Raw genomic sequence first — 20,855 nt, 5'->3', positions numbered from 1 at the left:
CATTGTCATAGGCCAAGGAGAAGATAATTATGACATTCTGAAATATTACATAATGTTTTGTAATTCATTCTGCAATATTTTGAAGTTCATCACAAAAGTAGATTATCAAGTCAATTGCTTTACAGCAATTAGAGAATGGAGCCAACACTCTTTTGAGTTGGAGAGTCATCTGACTCAAAACATTCGCACCTTTCTCACTCCACAGATACTGTCAGACCAGCTGGGATTGTCCAGTATTCTCTGTACATTGAGAAGTAGGCAGGGTGAAGTAACCATTGAGAATGTGTGTGATCCAATTTGCTAACACATGAAGTCAGACACGGATTCGCCACATTGCAAGTTCATTAAAGGGGAAAACTGTGGGGAAGGCCCTGAGTGAAGATGGTGCAGTTTATCCGGTGGGTGGTTGGAAATCAGGTGAATCACTGCCTGCGCTGTAATGTACCTGTGGAATCTGGAGTTGAAGCAATGAATCCGATTCTCACCTCATCAGTCTGGTGAATATATGTGATCCCAGATAAGATGGAATATGTAAAGTAAGAAAAAATGAGTAAAGTCTTCCAATTGATGTCCATTTTCAAAACGAGAATAAATGTTAGAAATAGAATATGCAGATTTATGCACAAATGGATCTTTTTTCATCGTGGCCACTGTACCTGATCATTTTGTATTAAGACTCTCATGAGTCTTCGCCTTCCAGGTTATTGAGTGTTGACCTTGAATCCTTCATAATTATCAATTAAACAAGTTATAGTAATGGGCCAGAGTGCATCGTTTCGGAGGTACAGTATTTCAGATCAGGACAAGTGTAGGGAGACAGAGCAAAAGTGCAGCTGAATTGAACCTGAGGTCATTCTTGTGGCAGTGGATTGATTATCACATATCAAGACATTTAGTAGTTGCTGGCAGTTTTAGCTGATTGATTTCCGAGAAATTTATTTAAGTAGTTAACTGTTTCAAAACTAAACTTCTTGATACCAGATTTTTGTTTAACTTGTGAGGATGTTCGACAGGCTTCTGAATTTATCTCCATTATTGAAATAAATGGCCTCCAAAGTCTGCTCCTAGAAAGATAGAGATAGAGAAGCTCCCGACACTGGGGTTCCCCATCCTGCGGTATTAGCAGTTTCAAATTAAGGGCTTTATTTTCTTTGATAAAAATGTCTGGAAGATTTCTGGATTATTCCTGGACTTTGTGCAGAGCTCTGGATGCAGTGCCACCTTCTTCTCCTTGAATTTCTATTCCCCTGTGTCTACAAAATACTGTGATTACAGTATTTGCTGATTGGTCTGTGCAAGTGTTGTGCAAGCTTGTCGTCTTGCCTTTCCTTGGCCATGCACTGATGATCATCTCCAAAGCCAGGCTCTGCCTAATCTAAACGCATTCTTAAACCTTTCTTTCTCCTCCTGCTGCCCTCTCCAACTCCCCCTCAGCATCTTCCCCCTGCCATCCCCGGGTTCCAGAGTGATGACCTCTCTGCTCTTCCCCTCTACTCCTTTCCTCAGCTTCTTTGGGCAAAAGTCCTATTAAAATAAAAAGGAAAGTAAACCAAATTTGTGGGATATCTGACTTCCGCTGCCATTTAGAAAACCTGTTGCGAGAATGAAAGTTTTTCAGCTGATGGGTCAGATGCTTCAGGCTAATGTGAGAAGAACTATCCCGACAGTGGGTGTGTGTACCCTACCTGTGGGTGTGTGTACCCTACCTGTGGGTGTGTGTACCCTACCCGTGGGTGTGTACCCTACCTGTGGGTGTGTCTGCACTACCTGTGGGTGTGTGTACCCTACCCGTGAGTGTGTGTACCCTACCTGTGGGTGTGTCTGCACTACCTGTGGGTGTGTGTACCCTACCTGTGGGTGTGTACCCTACCTGTGGGTGTGTCTGCACTACCTGTGGGTGTGTGTACCCTACCCGTGAGTGTGTGTACCCTACCTGTGGGTGTGTCTGCACTACCTGTGGGTGTGTGTACCCTACCTGTGGGTGTGTGTACCCTACCTGTGGGTGTGTCTGCACTACCTGTGGGTGTGTCTGCACTACCCGTGGGTGTGTGTACCCTACCTGTGGGTGTGTGTACCCTACCTGTGGGTGTGTGTACCCTACCCATGGGTGTGTGTACCCTACCTGTGGGTGTGTGTACCCTACCCATGGGTGTGTGTACCCTACCTGTGGGTGTGTGTACCCTACCTGTGGGTGTGTGTACCCTACCTATGGGTGTGTGTACCCTACCTGTGGGTGTGTGTACCCTACCTATGGGTGTGTGTACCCTACCCGTTGGTGTGTGTACCCTACCCGTGGGTGTGTGTACCCTACCTGTGGGTGTGTGTACCCTACCTGTGGGTGTGTGTACCCTACCTATGGGTGTGTGTACCCTACCTGTGGGTGTGTGTACCCTACCTATGGGTGTGTGTACCCTACCCGTGGGTGGGTGTACCCTACCTGTGAGTGTGTGTACCCTACCTGTGGGTGTGTACCCTACCCGTGGGTGTGTCTGCACTACCTGTGGGTGTGTGTACCCTACCTGTGGGTGTGTGACCCTACCTGTGGGTGTGCCAGCACTACCCGTGGGTGTGTGTACCCTACATGTGGGTGTGTGTACCCTACCTGTGGGTGTGCCAACACTACCCGTGGGTGTGTCTACACTACCCGTGGGTGTGTGTATACTACCCGTGGGTGGGTCTATACTACCCGTGGGATGGACTATACTACCTGTGGGTGTGCCAACACTATTTGGCTACAACAGTATAAGAAAGTGGCTCATTTCCAGCTTCTTAGGGGCTCAGGGGACGGGCAATAAATACCAGCTTTGTCAGTGTTGCCCATATTCCCCGGATATATAACAAGGAAACAGCATTGATACGTGCACACAAACATATCAACGTACAAATTGGGAGCAGCAGTCACCCATTCGACCCCTCGAGCCTGCTTCATCATTGAATAAGATCGTGGCTGATCTAATTGTAACCTCAGCCACACATTCCTACCCTCCTCCGATAACCTTTTATCCCCTTGTTAATCAAGAATCTATCCAGCTCCGCCTTAAAACTATTCAAAGTCTCTGCTTCCACTGCCTTTCGAGGAAGAGAGTTCCAGAGACTCAAAACCTCGGCGTCAAAACATTTTTTCTCATCCTTGTCTTAAACAGGCCACCTTTTATTTTTAAACAGTGACCCGTTCTAACTTCTTCCACAAGAAGAAACATCCTCTCCACACCCACCCTGTCAATACCCCTCAGGATCTTATAGTTTCAATCAATTCGCCTCTGAATCCTCGAAACTCCGGCGGATACAAGCTTAACCTCTCCAACCTTTTCTCATAACCTGCCCAATCCTGCTGTTAGTTGAGTAATTTTTTTCTTAACTGCTTCTAACACACTTGAGCCTGCCCCTAAGGAGATTAATTCTATACTCTCTATTCCAGATGAGGTCTCAGCAGTGCCCAGTACCACTGAAGCATAACCTCCTACTCCTGTAATCAATTCCCCTCACAATAATTGCCCACATTCTATTAGCTTTCCGAATTACGTCCTGAACCTGGTCTTTTGTGATTCACCCAGATCCCTCTTCATCTCAGAGCTCTGCAATCTCTCACCATTTAGAGAGAGTCTCTTTTTATTCCTCCTACTAAAATGGATAATTTCACATTTGCTTACATTGTACTCCATTTGCCAGGTCTTTGCCCACTCACTTAACCTGTCTGTGACCATTTGTCATCTTGTTACGTCCTCTTCACAATTGAATTTTCTACCTATCTTTGTGTTGTCGACCAATCTAAAAACCATACTTCAGTCTTTTCATCCCAGTCATTTATAGAGATTATAATAAATTGAGGCCCAGCTCTGATCCCTGTGGCACACCATTGGTTACATCCTGTCAACCAGAAAAAGACTCATTTAAACCAACTCTCTGTTTCCTGTTCACCAACCAGTCTTCAAACCATGTCAATATGTTACCCCCTTCACCATGAGATTTATTTCCTGCAATAACCTTTGATCTGGCACCTTATCAAATGCCTTCTGTAAAACTCCATAGTCAGTCAAATTAAACTCTAATAATAAATATTACTACTGATCAGTCTGGTTTATTCTCAATCTGATTCTATTTTATTTAAAATTTCAATATGTATTACTTATTCTGATCCGTTATATAACTCAATATTACTGTGATATCTCTGATTTGAGATGCTCCTTTTAACCTATGCATAATTAATCATATTTCATCTGTTTAAGTTATTAGAAAAAAATTCATTAATCTTTGAAACCAAATATACTCTGTTAACCACTGCCGCAACATATTAACCATATTTCACACGATTCCAGCCTCTCTGTTCTGCTAATGTGGAGACAAGTGTAAAAGATAATGTGGTGGCAGGCACACATTATAACTTACAAAATAAAAAGTTTATATGGCAATCTGACACAGGAGGAAGGTGCATCACGCATTAATGCTGATGCTTTATTTTACATATCATTGATTGTGAGGTTGCCTGTGGGTTTTTTTCTATATCGATAATATATTTTAAAAAACTTATCTGCACACACTCCCTAAATGTGCCAGCGTTTTGCTGGTCATGATTTTTGTGTTGACCTTCTCCCCATTATAAATGAGTTTGACCATGTCAACCATTCCCATGTAAACGTCGCAGTGAAGCTTTTGGTGCCTGGTCACCACTGTGATCCTCGCCATGCATTTACCTTTCAGTTTGACCATTCCAATGCACTCCCCGCCACCCTCCCATCCTCTACCCTCCATAAAGTTGAGGTCATCGTCTAACTCATGCCAAATGCCATTCACCCGAAACCCCTGTGCTCGCTGACCTTCGTTGACTCTCGGTTAAGCAGTGTCTCGATTTTTTTAATATAAATTTAGAGTAACCAATTATTTTTTCCAATTAAGGGGCAATTTAGCGTGGCCAATCCGCCTACCCTGCATATCTTTGGGTTGTGGGGGTGAAACCCACGCAGACACGGGGAGAATGTGCAAACTCCACACGGACAGTGATCCAGGGCCGGGATTCGAACCCAGGTCCTCAGCGCCATAGGCAGCAATGCTAACCACTGTGCCACCATGCCCTCAAGTGTCTCGATTTTAATATTTCCATCCCTGTTTTCAATTGGCTCCATAGCATGCATCTCTGAAAATCTCCTTCAGCCTTACAACCTTCTGACATATCTATGCTCCTCCAAGTCTGGCCTCTGCTACCGCCAAGAAAGCACAACAGCACCTATACTTCCTCAGGAAACTAAGGAAATTCAGCATGTCCACATTAACTCTAACCAACTTTTACAGATGCACTATAGAGAGCATCCTATCGGGCTGCATCACAGCCTGGTATGGCAACTGCTTGGCCCAAGACTGCAAGAAACTTCAGAGAGTCGTGAATACTGCCCAGTCCATCACACGAACCTGCTTCCCATCCATTGACTCCATCTACACCTCCCGCTGCCTGGGGAAAGCGGGCAGCATAATCAAGGATCCCTCCCACCCGGCTTACTCACTCTTCCAACTTCTTCAATTGGGCAGGAGGTACAGAAGTCTGAGAACACGTACGAATAGACTCAAAAACAGCTTCTTCCCCCACTGTCACCAGACTGCTAAACGACCCTCTTTTGACTGACCTGATTAACACTACACCCCTGTATGCTTCACCTGATGCTTGTGTTATCTAGTTACATTGTGTACCTTGTGTTACCCTATTATGTATTTTTTTTTTCTTTTAATGTACTCAATGATCTGTTGAGCTGCTCACAGAAAAATACTTTTCACTGTACCTTGGTACAGATGACAATAAACGAATCCAATCCAATCTTGAACATCACAGATTTTAACTACCCCATGTTTATTGAACATCATCTCGCCTGACTGGGCCCTAAGATCTGGAATCCTCTCTCAAAATCTCTTCAACTCGCCACATCTTTCTCCTCACAATCGGTTTCTCTTCTGTTCTAATATCTCCTTATGTGGCTTGATGTTAAACTTTATTTGCTCATGTTTCTATGAAGCACCTTGGAGCATTTTATTGTATTAAAGATGCAATATAACTAAACGTTGTTGTGACATTTAAGGTGAGCTTTCAAAGGATATGCATAAAATAGATCCCGAAAGCTTGAAATTGCTTCAATTTTAATATGCAATTTAAGTAATATTAATACAATCTTAGCTTTAAGATGCTCTTTTCATAACCCTCATTCCAAAAGTCTTTAATTTATGTATTTTTATTCAGTAACATGTCACTTACAACATGTTCTCCTATTCTCTGCATCTATCACATCCCCACTAAACCTTTGTGATTATTATTTCTGTTCATCACTGACCAGTACTGGCCCTCCTTTCCCACAACTCAAATTCCAGAGTCCCCCCTCATTTGCTATAAATCACTCCATGTGCTGACCAAAGCTTTGTTTACAGGTGTCTTCCTAGAAACTGTGCGTTAGTACTGCAGCGTGAAAACTTTCTCCTTTTCAATATCCATTAACAGAGATCCTCAATTGGACATCTGAATGAAAGAGCAATTCCTTTGTGGGAAGGTTGTAGCATTGGACTAAACAAGCTCAAATCGATGGTGAATTAGTTTCAGCTCTGCAAAAATGAAGCAATGAAGCTTGCCATATTCCTTTGAAGAGTTTGCCTGGTCTCAAATATGTATTTGCAGCTCTAGTCAGAGCATTGTACTTCTTCATGGATGCTCCTCTTGGATCTGCCTGAGAATCCCATGCAGACTGTGTACAACACCTATGGTTGTTTTTGCCTGAGGAAAGGCACCTCAGGCAACTTGTGATTTGCAATGAAGAATGCATGTAGCATCAGAGGGGAAAAAGTGAAATTCTGTGATGTTTTTCAGAGGACTTGGATGTGCAAAGCAAATAAACAGCTGGAATCAGCTGGCACATTCTGGGCAGAATTTTCCCAAAAAATAGCAGAGCATGATTTAACTAAATGGGAAAAAGTTTCATAGCGAGCGTGTTTAGCCGCGTATTTGCCGGCGCGCATTGCACCGAAGAATACAACGCTATCAAACGTCACTCAGGTTATATCGGGGGCTTCGGTGAGGAATGCGGGGCTGAGGATGAACATAACTCTGTTTTCTGCACTGAAGATCTCCACTCGCCGGAACCCCTCAGTGTAGCGAGAGATCGGGACGCCATTTTCAAATCGGCCATAAGCTCCTTTGGTAGTTACTGTGTCCCTGTTACTTTTCCCTTGATTTTATGAACAAATAATCAGGCATGTGGAGTACTTCATTCCATACACTGAAGGCCGTTCTTAAACATACAGCTGAAGAACCTGAAATCTTCAGCTTGTAGATTATTGTTTTTAAATAATGATGGGATAAGATGGCAACTTGTGTGGAGCAGTTCAACATCATTTGCTATATCTTGGAGGGACTACTTAACAGCAATTTACTGTGCCCAGGGACATCACAACACGCAGCATGTATTGAAGTGCAGGTCACAATATGTTTACTCGAATGATATAATAGAAAAAATATAGCAGCAAATAGTGAATACTACAAGTTGAACAGAAACAATTAGGCATTGTGAAAGAGAGAGACACTTCACAAAACCGAATGAAAGAGCAGCTTAAAAGAAAAGACACATTGTGAGATAGAACCCCATCATCGACACATCTACCAGTGCAGGGAATTGGCTCTGCCTGGCCGCTATCATGTGGAGATGCCGGTGTTGGACTGGGGTGAGCACAGTAAGAAGACTTACAACACCAGGTTAAAGTCCAACAGGTTTGTTTTGAATCACTAGCTTTCGGGGGGCAGCTCCTTCCTCAGGTGAATGAAGAGGTGGGTTCCACAAACACGTATATGGACAAATTCAATGATGCACGATAATACTTTGAATGCGAGTCTTTGCAGGAAATTAAGTCTTTACAGGTCCAGATGGTGCAACTGGATTTAGGGATAATCACAGGTTAAAGAGGTGTGAATTGTCTCAAGCCAGGCCAGTTGGTAGGATTTTGCAAGCCCAGGCCAGATGGTGGGAGGGTGAATGTAATGCAACATGAATCACGGGCATCGCGCGACAATCGCCAGGCAGGAACGTTCCCTTCCAGTCGGGGAACGCTTCAGCAGTCAAGGGCATTCCGCCTCTGATCTCCGGGTAAGCGTTCTGCAAGGCGGCCTTCAGGCTGCGCGACAACGCAGAATCAGAAACTGATAACCTTCTGTACACATGGGTACGGCCTTGGATTCATGTCGTATTACATTCACCCCCGCCATCTGACCTGGACTTGCGAAATCCTACCAACTGTCCTGGCTTGAGACAATTCAAACCTCTTTAACCTGTGATTATCCCTCTCTCCAGTTGCACCATCTGGACGTGTAAAGACTTAATTACCTGCAAAGACTCACATTCAAAGTATCATATTGCATCTTTGACTTTGACTATATATATGTTTCTGGAACCCACCTCTTCATTCACCTGAGGAAGGAGCAGTGCTCCGAAAGCTAGTGATTCAAAACAAACCTGTTGGACTTTAACCTGGTGTTTCAGACTTCTTACTGTGGCCTCTATCCACAGTGACTCAGATATAATGGTTGCAATTAGTTCCTTTCATAGAATGAAGACTTTCTCTGATTTTAGACATATGTAAAATGGAATCTTTGATTCATAAAAAAGGCTGATCTTTCGATATGCTGAATGTTCACATTCAGATTACAAAAGTGAAACTTGCAGATTATTTGGAATTGAGCCATCACAAGAAAGTGGCACAAAAAATGCTGCTGAAATTTCTAATTTGAGAATTGGATTACAGCCAACACTGTGCATCACAGCACCCAGCATTTATTGAAATGCAAGTCACAAAATGTTTAGTCAAGTAATATGATGGTGAAAATACAGCAGAAAGTGCTGAGTACTGTACGGTGTTGGGAAACAAGCCAGCATTGTAAGAGAGAAAGAGAGTGACACTTACAAAACTGGAAGGAAAACTCTTGAAGGAGCAGCTTAAAAGAAAAGACATATTCTGAGACACTGCCCCACCACCTGAGCATCTACTTGGACAGGAAAATGGCCTCTGACCCACAATCACTCACATTTAATGGCTAATGAGAATGGTGAAGTTGTCTGCAGCTGATTGCCAAGTCTGGAAGAGGAACGTTGGCACAAGGCTTCCTTGGCGGCAGTCTGTGTCCATGGATGAAGCCAGGACCCAATTTCTCCATCCTACTACAGACGTCCCTAAAGGAGGTACATGTCCCAGAATACACAAAGTTGATAAGTAGTCCCCCAAGATATAGTTAACGGTGTTGAAGAGCTTTCCACTCAAGCTGGCATCTGCAGAATTATCCCATTATTATTTTAAAAGCAGCATGTGCGAGCTGAAGATTTCAGGCTCTTCAGCAGTGAGACATTCCCTCTAACTGGCTGGCGAGCATTGCACTCCTCCACATTTGTTATCTCTACTCAATTGAGCTCCTTGTTTTGCCCAGTGAAGTCTTTAACTGGCCCATTGTGGATGCCTTTTGGCTGTTGATTGTGAAAAATGGGGTGATTCAGGATACACGCTGCAAAAGTCTCCCGTTGGCAGGTTGTGAGAAACGTGCTTCTGGATGTTGCAGCTGATTCAGAGAAGAAAGAAAGGTGCAAGTAGCTTCATAAGGAGCACATATCACTCGTGGTATTATTAGCTAAAGGACTAACACAAGACACTAAATGTAATCTTACCCACATTGACTGCATCCTGAGGACCATGTCTAAAAAATGGTTGCATCTTCATTGAGGATTACTGAATGGTACAAAAATAAGTGAACCCTCAGCTGCCTCTGCTCCATCTCTGACCACACGCCATCTTCCCATTGCCTCTCTGTCCATGGTCGTATATCTCTGATGTTAGTGGGTGTCTTAACTGGGAGATTTAGTAACTGGGAGATGCAGTAAATCTGAATGCGGCCATTATGGCTGTACTGACAAGTGACGGTAACAAGCAAGTACATGTAGAGTACAGGGTTCAAAAACAGCTTCTTCCCCACTGTTACCAGACTCCTGAATGACCCTCTTATGGTCTGAACTGATCTCTCCACACAACTTCTCTACTGTTGTATCACTGCACTCCGTATGCCTCACCCGATGTATGTGTCTATGAATTTGTATTGTGTATTTATTGTATGTCCTATGCTTTTCATGTATGGAATGATCTGCCTGGACTGTACGCAGAACAATACTTTTCACTGTACCCCGGTCCATGGGGTAAATCTAAATCAATCAAATCAAGTGTATGTAAGAATGGAAGTGGAGAAATAATTTGAAGTGAAGACTAACGGTCGCTGTGCTTCTCGCTGGGCAATGATGATAAACCACTAAAGCACTTCAACAAACTGTGGTGGGACATGATAAGCATACTTAGTATTGTTTTACTGTCATTGTCATGTATTCTCAGAAGATGTTGCTGATTCCTCACTTCCTTACCTTGTCTAGCCTCTTGACTTTTTGTCCATCTTTTGCTGCAAATCCCTATTCGGATCTGATTACTGTTCCTGCCACAGTACCAGAACAGCCCTACCCAAAGTCACAAATTACACCCTCTGTTATTCTGACTTCAGAGTATTAATTTCCTCATCCTCCTCAACTGCTTTGCAGCTTTTCGTATAGTCAACCATGCCACCCTCCCTGTACATGTCACTTCCCTTGTCAATGTCAGTGTGTCTGCCCTTGTGTGATTTCACCCTCATCTATCTGATAAGACCCAGATTATCTCCAGCAATGCTTTATCTTTCTGCCCCACACGATTACCTCTGGAATCCTCAGGGATCTTTCCTTGACCATCTCCTTCCCTCATCCTGATGCTATCTTTTGCAACAACCATGCGCAGACATGGAATCAGCATCCATACATACACTTGTGATACCTCGCTGTCTCTCTCCACCACCTCATTTAGTTCCTGTTTGATATCCAAACTTGGATGAGCCTCAGTTTCCTCCCAGCAGACATTGGGAAGATGAAGCTTTGGTTTCCTCCACAAAGACCAGACCCTCGTCATCCATTTCCTCCCCAAAACCCAACATCAAGGCCGAATTCAACTTTTACCATTCTTCTATATTCTTTGTAAGCTTTTAAAATCATTCTGTTGATAGCAGGACAGATCTGAATTTAGATCATTCTGAATTGAAAGGGTGATTTTATTTGTTAGAAAATGCATATTTTGTAACTGATTATGATCGCCTTCCAATGGCATGTTAACGTGAATCAGTATATGCGACATATCCTTCACCAGCTCTGCCAGAAACTCTGCAGATATTTTAAATCTTAAAATCTCAAAAAAAGTACGCATTGTCTCACATACAAACTTGTAGTTGCATTTTTAGAATATGAAACTGATTAAAAGAATGCTCAAGGCCTTTCTGTAGAAACATTGACAGTTACCATAAGTGTCATTCACTGCGTTAAAGAGTTGCTTATACATGCAGAGTCCCAGCTTTGCAATGCAGCCCTTCTGTAATACTAATAACATGAATTCAATTATAAATCATTAATAACAAATGATGATTAAGATTAATTGTTGGCGTTACAATGCATTCTTTTGGGAAGGCAGACCAGCATTTAGATGCCACTGTCATCTTTAGCACAGTATTAAACTTCAGCATTTTAAAATGTGCCCTCTGGTCAAACTTTATTAGAGTTATTAGACAAGGTGGCAGTTCCTGTCAAGTGCCAGGTTTAAGTTGCTTGGGGGCAACTTGTCATCAAGCCGAGTGAACAATTCAAAATAAGGAAGCTATTTGCTTCGGGAATATCCTCTCCCTGTGAACTCTCCACAGATTAATGTATGAATGTGGTCAGATTTTAATTATAGCTGTTCCAGCATCACTTGGAAAAATTATTACATCAATCAATAAAGTGAGAGGAAGCAAGCAGACTAATGTGCTATCGGCTGTTGTAGCTATTGTTGTGGTGCTCAGTTCATACATGCTTCAAAATATGTGCCTGCTCCACCTAATGAGACAGTCTTTAGCATATTACTAGCAGTCCTGACACACCTGTTCCAGATGTTGCAACATATACATGTCTTTATGTAAATTATGGGGCGCAGTAATTACAAGCTCAAGTATTTGAAGACTAGAAAACTATGAATGAGTGTGATCCATAACCACAATTGTAATTAAACTTTAGATTATTCCTTACACTCCCTTCATCTCACAGAAAATCTTCCTCCCTCAACGGTAATGATCTTTTTTTTAATCTATCCCTGCAACCTTTAGTAACCTCTTCAATCCAATTCCTTCCTAGTTTGACACTGTTTCCTTACACCGGCATGTGAATTGCTTCGGCACAATTTTTAACATTCAAGGCACTGCACGAATCTTCCTCTGTGGTTCCTGCAATTTTTTACAGATCGTTTAGGAGGATGGATTGGCAATAAAGTTTCAATTATGTACCTTGTACGTAAGTATCCCACAGTTTGCCAATCCAAACTTTTGTTTTAAAAGGGTTCCTGCCATGCCAGCAATCTAACAGGGCAGGGACTGTCATCGCCAACTACTTTCACTTTAAAACTCAATCATTGGTCTCAATTTTCCGCATAGTAAGTACAAGTTGAATAAGTAATGAAACATTAAGGATCACCACTGATCCACAGTGACAATAATGCACCAACAGAGCTCGGGTGCAATGAACAGATTAAATTGACGAACCTCCGTTTTAAAAATCTGAAGATGTAATTGAAATACATAAAAAGTTGCTCACTTCAAATTGCAGGATAATTGGAAATGTGCATAAAAGAATTGCTGCACTGTTTTAATTCATGTATTTAATTCAAATTACTGAATAATTTATTTAAACTGGGCAAAGGATGACTTTGAATCGTCAGTCATATACCGTAAGGAAAAGGAAGTGAACAGCATAGTGGCGGACTGCCGAGTGATAGGACACAGCTTTTTGCTTTTCATTTCATTTTCATTTCATTTCATTTTGCTCCTAATCTCATCTGTACAATTGTCAGCTTGTTCCATCTAAAGGCAAAAGATCTCTCACACTGAGAGTATCAGAGTGAAAGCACCTCTGTCTCAGCTCCTCCGTTGTTGAACCTCTCGTCCATGCCTTTGTTATCTTTTAGGTTTGATTATTCTGATGCACTTCTGGTCGGCCAAAACCCAAATCCCTTCACATCCTCGCCCCTTCCAGTTTCACCTCTTCCAAACTTTCCGGGCAGCACGGTAGCATTGTGGATAGCACAATCGCTTCACAGCACCAGGGTCCCAGGTTCGATTCCCGGCTTGGGTCACTGTCTGTGCGGAGTCTGCACATCCTCCCCGTGTGTGCGTGGGTTTCCTCCGGGTGCTCCGCTTTCCTCCCACAGTCCAAAGATGTGCAGGTTAGGTGGATTGGCCATGCTAAATTGCCCTTAGTGTTGGGTGGGGTTACTGGGTTATGGGGCTAGGGTGGAGGTGTTGACCTTGGGTAGGGTGCTCTTTCCAAGAGCCGGTGCAGACTCGATGGGCCGAATGGCCTCCTTCTGCACTGTAAATTCTATCTATGAAACTTGCAACTCTCCAAGATATCTGTGCTCCACCAATTCTAGCGCCTTGAGCCTCCCCAATTTTAATCCTTCAAACTTTGGTGTAATCAGCCACCAGCGCCCTAATCTCTGGAATTCCCTTCCTACAACTTTCCAGCTCTTCATCTTTGTTCTCTTTCAAAGATGTCTTTGAAAGGTCCATCTTTGATCAAGCCTGACATTATGTGGCTTGGTGTTAAATGTTGTTTGATGATGCTTCCTGCAGTATTTTGGGACATTTTACTACATTAAAGGTGCTATATGAATGCACATTGTTGCTGGATTAATTTCCTATTTTCGAGCAGTTCTATTCAGTGGAAGGTTGAAAGCAGGTCACCATTCTACATTCTTCCATGGTTACGGTGCTGTTAGCGATAAAGATGAAAAGGATGATCTTAAGATATTCATCAATTTGTTCCTTATTTTAAGCTTATGAAACATTTAGTTGTTTGAAACGTATCCATTTTAGGAGATTTTTTCCACTGAGTTTTATTCGTTAATTAAACCTAAGGTTTTAAATAAGATGTATAGATAATGCAAACATCAGAACCTGTTTATAACATTATGAAAGATCCTGGCTCCATATGGAGCTTCTTCAGTTGGTGATGGGTCCATTCTCCACAGAAACTGCATCTCCTATTGCCTTTCTCACCAATGGCACATTGTTATCCACACTGTTTAGACTTTCACAGTTTCTTGTACTGAACTCCTCACCTGTCCATTTTGTGGCCTCTTGTTGCTTCCCATTCCTCTCCAAAGCCAAACTTTTCCCAGCACCATGGCTGTTTCCTGCTTCACAAAGCTGCCTGACATCGTCAGCAGAGCTCTTTACATACTAAAGACAGACTCTTCCTCTTCTCCTCTACCTCTTACCCTTCTCCCTTTCATGTCCTTTCATTCTTTGCCTTCCTCTCTCTATTGCCATCTTCTCTTATCTTCCTCACCATTCTCCACTGCCTCCTTCCCCTTTCTCCCACCCATCTCTCTTCACCACCCCAATTCTTCCCCTTTCTTCTTTTTTCATTCTTCCTCATTCTTTTCCTATCCCTGACTCTCTTCTACTCTCCCAACCACATCCCTCCTATTCTCCTCTTTCTGTTTTCCTTCCCCTTTTCACCTTCCTTTCTCTCATTGCTGCCATCTCCCTCATTCTCTCCTGATCCTTTTCCCCTTCTCTCCCTAATTCCTGCATCCCATTACTCCTCTTTCTCCCGCCTTATCTCATTCACCTTTTTCCCCCTCCCACCTTCACCTCTCTCTTCCTTCACCTCTTCCCTTAAATCTTTTCTACCTCATCCGACCTTTCTCCTTCCTCGTTCGATCTGTAGCTCGCTCTTTCCACCCCTGCCTCCTTGTCAAAAATGTATAATTACAACATGACACCTTTACTTGGGCAATTTCCATGATCTATGTGACTGCAGGAATTTACAGCAGCAACATAAGCAGAAGGACAAAGGTCATAACTCTGAAGTGAGGACAGAATTATATCTTTGTGTGCTGGTCCAGTTATCCCCAAAGTTCTTTCAAAGAGGAAACTTGGTATTGACTCCTTGTGAATAACATCCCGGGACATTGAGTAGCAATGTAATGGAAATATAGAAGCAATTCTACTTTTCTGGTTAATTTGTTAATAGACCAAATCTGACACACAGAAAAATGTGTATTTGTAAAACACCTTGCTTTGCCTAATGACACAAACATTAACTAATTGATATAATATTTAGTGTGAGGCTTTAATTACATAGAATTAAAATTATATTGAATGTACAGAAACAGGCCATTTAGCCCCTCTGCTCAATGTTGGTACCTATCTCCCACATGAGCCTTCTCCCACTCAATTTGTTTAATCTCACACTGCTAACTTAACCTGTTAGTTTCTGCCTCAAGTGTTTATCTACGTTTCTTTAAAAGCATCTGTGTTATTTGCCGCAACTACTCTGTGGCCTCAAGTTCCACGTTCTAACCATTCTCATCAATGCCCCCACATCTGGTACTCCCTCCCTAAACCCCTCTACATCTCCAGCTCTCCTCCACCTTTTAAGACCCTCCTTAAAAGCCACCTCTTTGACCATATTTTGGTCTCCCCTTGGAGTATCTCCTTTAGCTGAGCCTCGATATTTTCTCATGCCTCTGTGAAGCACCTTAACCTATTTTTATTCCCCCCCCAAAAGGCTCAGTTTAAATGCAATCACTCAGATTTGTGCATTCCTGTATTAATGACTTGATTCTTTATGACAGGCCCTAGCCACAGAGATATGCAAAGAAATACAAAGCAGAAGAACTCAACTGAAAAGGACAAAGATGAAGGAGATAAATCATGAAGGTCTTTCAAAAGAGTCAATTAATAGAGCTCAGTCCATGGCTGCAACTATTTTGAATATTTCACAAAGTGATCTGCAAGATATATTGGATCTTGAGGATGAGATGGTAAGAAATATTTGCATATATCTTCAAGTTATTTGCATTAAAAAGAAGTAAATAATAACTTGAGGGAAATGGTGATTTAAGGACAGTTTCCCTGATGAACTATTTGTAAGATTCAGAACAGTAGTGTGAATGAAAAGTTCAGATCTACATTCAATCAATAAGGTTATATGACTTTGAATTTAGGTCACTGTTATTTCATTTTGAGAAATTGTAGCTAATCTTTTGTTATTTTCTATTTGATAATCTTGAACTATTTGACAAAGTCCCGCATAAGAGATTAGTGCATGGGATTAGGGGTAGTGTATTGAGATGGATAGAAAACCGGTTTGCAGACAAGAAACAAAGAGTCGGAATTAACGGGTCTTTTTCATATTGGGAGGCAGTGACTAGTGGGGTATCGCAGGGATCGGTGCTGGGACCCCAGCTAGTGACATTATATATTAATGATTTAGATGATGGAACAAAATGTAATATCTCCAAATTTGTAGATGATACAAAGCTGGGTGGGAGGGTGAGCTGTGAGGAGGATGCCGAGATCCTTCAGTCTGATTTGGACAAGTTGAGTGTGTGGGCAAATGAATGGCAGATGCAGTTTAATTTGTAGAAATACGAGGATATCCACTTTGGTAGCAAAAAAGAAAAGTCAGACTATAATCTGAATGGCCATAAATTAGGAGAGGGGAACGTGCAACAAGACCTGGGTGTCCCGTACACCAGACACTGAAGGTACAGCAGGCGGTAAAGAAGGCAGGTGGTATTTTGGCCTTCATTGCGAGAGGATTCGAGTACAGGAGCAGGGGTGTCTTGCTGCAATTATACAGGAGCCTTGGTGAGGCCTCACCTGGAATATTGTGTGCAGTTTTGGTCTCCTTATCTGAGGAAGGGTGTTCTTGCTGTAGAGGAAGATTTACCAGACTGATTCCTGGGATGGTGGAACTGATGTATGAGGAGAGATTGAATTCGCTGGAGTTCAGAAGAATGAGAGGGGATCTTGTAGAAACCTATAAAATTCTTACAGGACTGAGCAGGAAGGATGTTCCCGATGGTGGGTGTGTCCAGAACCAGGGGTCACAGTCTGAGGATACGGGGTAGACCATTTAGGACAGAGATGAGGAGAAATTTCTTCACCCAGAGAGTGGTTGGCCTGTGGAATTTGTCACCACAGGAAGTAGTTGAGTACAAAACATTATATGTTTTCAAGAAGCAGTTAGATATCGCACTTGGGGCGAAGGGGATCAAAGGTATGGGGGAAAGCGGGATCAGGATACTGAGTTGGATGATTAGCCATGATCATAATGAATGGCGGAGCAGACTCGAAGGGCCGAATGGCCTCCTCCTCCTATTTTCTATGTTTCCACGTTTCTATGTTGGGGTCTGCTCCGGTATCCTAACAGGATTGAAGGTCACATTGCAGCTGGTAAATAGCAAGTGCAAGTCGACATGGCACTCGATAGAATGAACATCAACAGAGCATCAGTACAAGAGACCAGCTGGGTCACTGAAAGCGAAACATTAAACATTCACCTGGCAGGGAAAGAATTAGAGGAAATGTGGAGCGAGGTTTAAGCTCCATTGTACGGAACTTACTACTCTAGATGCTAGAACCCTCCACAAATAGTTCAGAACATGTTCACTCCAACTGCCTCTCAGCTCAAACAGGGCCAGTTAACCTTGTGAATATCTGTGTTCTAATTGTGTGCTCCATTACAAAGGTGAAAGGCCAGTTCTATGAGAGGCTTGACAACAGGATCCGTAGGTCAGAATATCTTTACCTATTGGGGTATTTCAATGCAAGAGTGGCCACCAGGCCATGAGACATGGCACTCCTGCCTCAGGCATCATGGATTGGCACAGATCAATGAGAAAAGGACAGAGTCTCCTTGAGTTTTGCTGCAATCATGGGCTTTGTGTACTTAACACATTTCAGAATAAAACGTTCCACAAAACGCCCTGGTGACATCTAAGATCCGGGTAATAGCACCAGCTGGGTCTGACCATCGGGGACTGCCTGACCATCGGGGACTGCCTGACCATCGGGGACTGCCTGAGGGGACTGCCTGACCATCGGGGACTGCCTGACCATCGGGCACTGCCTGACCATCGGGCACTGCCTGACCATCGGGGACTGCCTGACCATCGGGGATTGCCTGACCATCGGGGACCGCCTGAGGGGACAGCCTGACCATCGGGGACTGCCTGACCATCGGGGACTGCCTGACCATCGGGGACTGCCTGGCCATCGGGGACTGCCTGAGGGGACTGCCTGACCATCGGGGACAGCCTGACCATCGGGGACTGCCTGGCCATCGGGGACTGCCTGAGGGGACAGCCTGACCATCGGGGACCGCCTGACCATCGGGGACCGCCTGACCATCGGGGACAGCCTGACCATCGGGGACTGCCTGACCATCGGGGACAGCCTGACCATCGGGGACTGCCTGAGGGGACTGCCTGACCATCGGGCACTGCCTGACCATCGGGGACAGCCTGACCATCGGGGACTGCCTGACCATCGGGGACAGCCTGACCATCGGGGGCTGCCTGACCATCGGGGACAGCCTGACCATCGGGGACTGCCTGACCATCGGGGACTGCCTGAGGGGACTGCCTGACCATCGGGGACTGCCTGAGGGGACTGCCTGACCATCGGGGACAGCCTGACCATCGGGGACTGCCTGACCATCGGGGACTGCCTGAGGGGACTGCCTACCATCGGGGACTGCCTGACCATCGGGGACTGCCTGAGGGGACTGCCTGACCATCGGGGACTGCCTGAGGGGACTGCCTGACCATCGGGGACTGCCTGAGGGGACTGCCTGACCATCGGGGACTGCCTGACCATCGGGGACTGCCTGACCATCGGGGACAGCCTGACCATCGGGGACTGCCTGAGGGGACTGCCTGACCATCGGGGACTGCCTGACCATCGGGGACTGCCTGAGGGGACTGCCTGACCATCGGGGACTGCCTGACCATCGGGGACTGCCTGAGGGGACTGCCTGACCATCGGGCACTGCCTGAGGGGACTGCCTGACCATCGGGGACTGCCTGACCATCGGGGACAGCCTGACCATCGGGGACTGCCTGACCATCGGGGACAGCCTGACCATCGGGGACAGCCTGACCATCGGGGACTGCCTGACCATCGGGGACCGCCTGAATAGCGGGGACTGCCTGAGGGGACAGCCTGACCATCGGGGACAGCCTGACCATCGGGGACTGCCTGACCATCGGGGACTGCCTGAGGGGACTGCCTGACCATCGGGGACTGCCTGAGGGGACTGCCTGACCATCGGGGACTGCCTGACCATCGGGGACTGCCTGAGGGGACTGCCTGACCATCGGGCACTGCCTGACCATCGGGGACTGCCTGAACAGCACACACTGCTACCACATTGCTGACTGTGATATAGTTTACACCCTGGTGAGCATCACTCTGATGGAACGTGTCATTGAGGCCAAGTGATCCGCTCTCATTAATTACATAAGGAATCCGAGCGAGAAAACACGGAATGCAATAAGAGTCACTCAAAATAAAGTCCACTAGACTGCAGGGCCATGAGCCAATGATTACTGGTTACAACTTTGCCAGAATATCCAGGTATCCTTTGACACAGAATGATTCGAACATTATGAAGGGATCGAAAAGGCAACAGATCCATCAGCAAAGAAAAAGGCTCCATTGAAAAGGTTATTACTGTAGAACATAGAACATAGAACATAGAACGATACAGCGCAGTACAGGCCCTTCGGCCCTCGATGTTGCAACGACATGGAAAAAAAATCTAAAGGCCATCTAACCTACACTATGCCCTTATCATCCATATGCTTATCCAATAAATTTTTAAATGCCCTCAATGTTGGCGAGTTCACTACTGTTGCAGGTAGGGCATTCCACAGCCTCACCACTCTTTGCGTAAAAAACCCACCTCTGACCTCTGTCCTATATCTATTACCCCTCAATTTAAGGCTATGTCCCCTCGTGCTAGCCACCTCCATCCGCGGGAGAAGGCTCTCGCTGTCCACCCTATCTAACCCTCTGATCATTTTGTATGCCTCTATTAAGTCACCTCTTAACCTTCTTCTCTCTAACGAAAACAACCTCAAGTCCATCAGCCTTTCCTCATAAGATTTTCCCTCCATACCAGGCAACATCCTGGTAAATCTCCTCTGCACCCGTTCCAAAGCTTCCACGTCCTTCCTATAATGAGGCGACCAGAACTGTACGCAATACTCCAAATGCGGCCGTACTAGAGTTTTGTACAACTGCAACATGACCTCATGGCTCCGGAACTCAATCCCTCTACCAATAAAGGCCAACACACCATAGGCCTTCTTCACAACCCTATCAACCTGGGTGGCAACTTTCAGGGATCTATGTACATGGACACCGAGATCCCTCTGCTCATCCCCACTGCCAAGAATTTTACCATTAGCCAAATATTCCACATTTCTGTTATTCTTTCCAAAGTGAATCACCTCACACTTCTCCACATTAAACTCCATTTGCCACCTCTCAGCCCAGCTCTGCAGCTTATCTATGTCCCTCTGTAACCTGCAACATCCTTCCGCACTGTCTACAACTCCACCGACTTTAGTGTCGTCTGCAAATTTACTCACCCATCCTTCTGCGCCCTCCTCTAGGTCATTTATAAAAATGACAAACAGCAACGGCCCCAGAACAGATCCTTGTGGTACGCCACTCGTAACTGAACTCCATTCTGAACATTTCCCATCAACTACCACTCTCTGTCTTCTTTCAACTAGCCAATTTCTGATCCACATCTCTAAATCACCCTCAATCCCCAGCCTTCGTATTTTCTGCAATAGCCGACCGTGGGGAACCTTATCAAATGCTTTACTGAAATCCATATACACCACATCAACTGCTCTACCCTCGTCTACCTGTTCAGTCACCTTCTCAAAGA

At 44.5% G+C, this 20,855-nt stretch overlaps 1 protein-coding gene across 1 annotated transcript in view; it reads left to right on the top strand.

Moving 5' to 3' along the window:
* The window catches only part of cntln (centlein, centrosomal protein), a 578,849-nt gene that overhangs the window by 483,015 nt on the left and 74,979 nt on the right, over positions 1–20,855 (top strand). Inside the window, 1 exon segment of the mRNA XM_038803995.1 lies at positions 15,739–15,927. Coding sequence (XP_038659923.1) covers positions 15,739–15,927 — 189 coding nt within the window.

Source organism: Scyliorhinus canicula, chromosome 8 (genome assembly GCF_902713615.1).
Source record: "Scyliorhinus canicula chromosome 8, sScyCan1.1, whole genome shotgun sequence".
NCBI classification, from domain to species: domain Eukaryota; kingdom Metazoa; phylum Chordata; class Chondrichthyes; order Carcharhiniformes; family Scyliorhinidae; genus Scyliorhinus; species Scyliorhinus canicula.
Note: the sequence above shows the minus strand (reverse complement) of the source record. Positions and strands in the feature narration are given on the sequence as shown.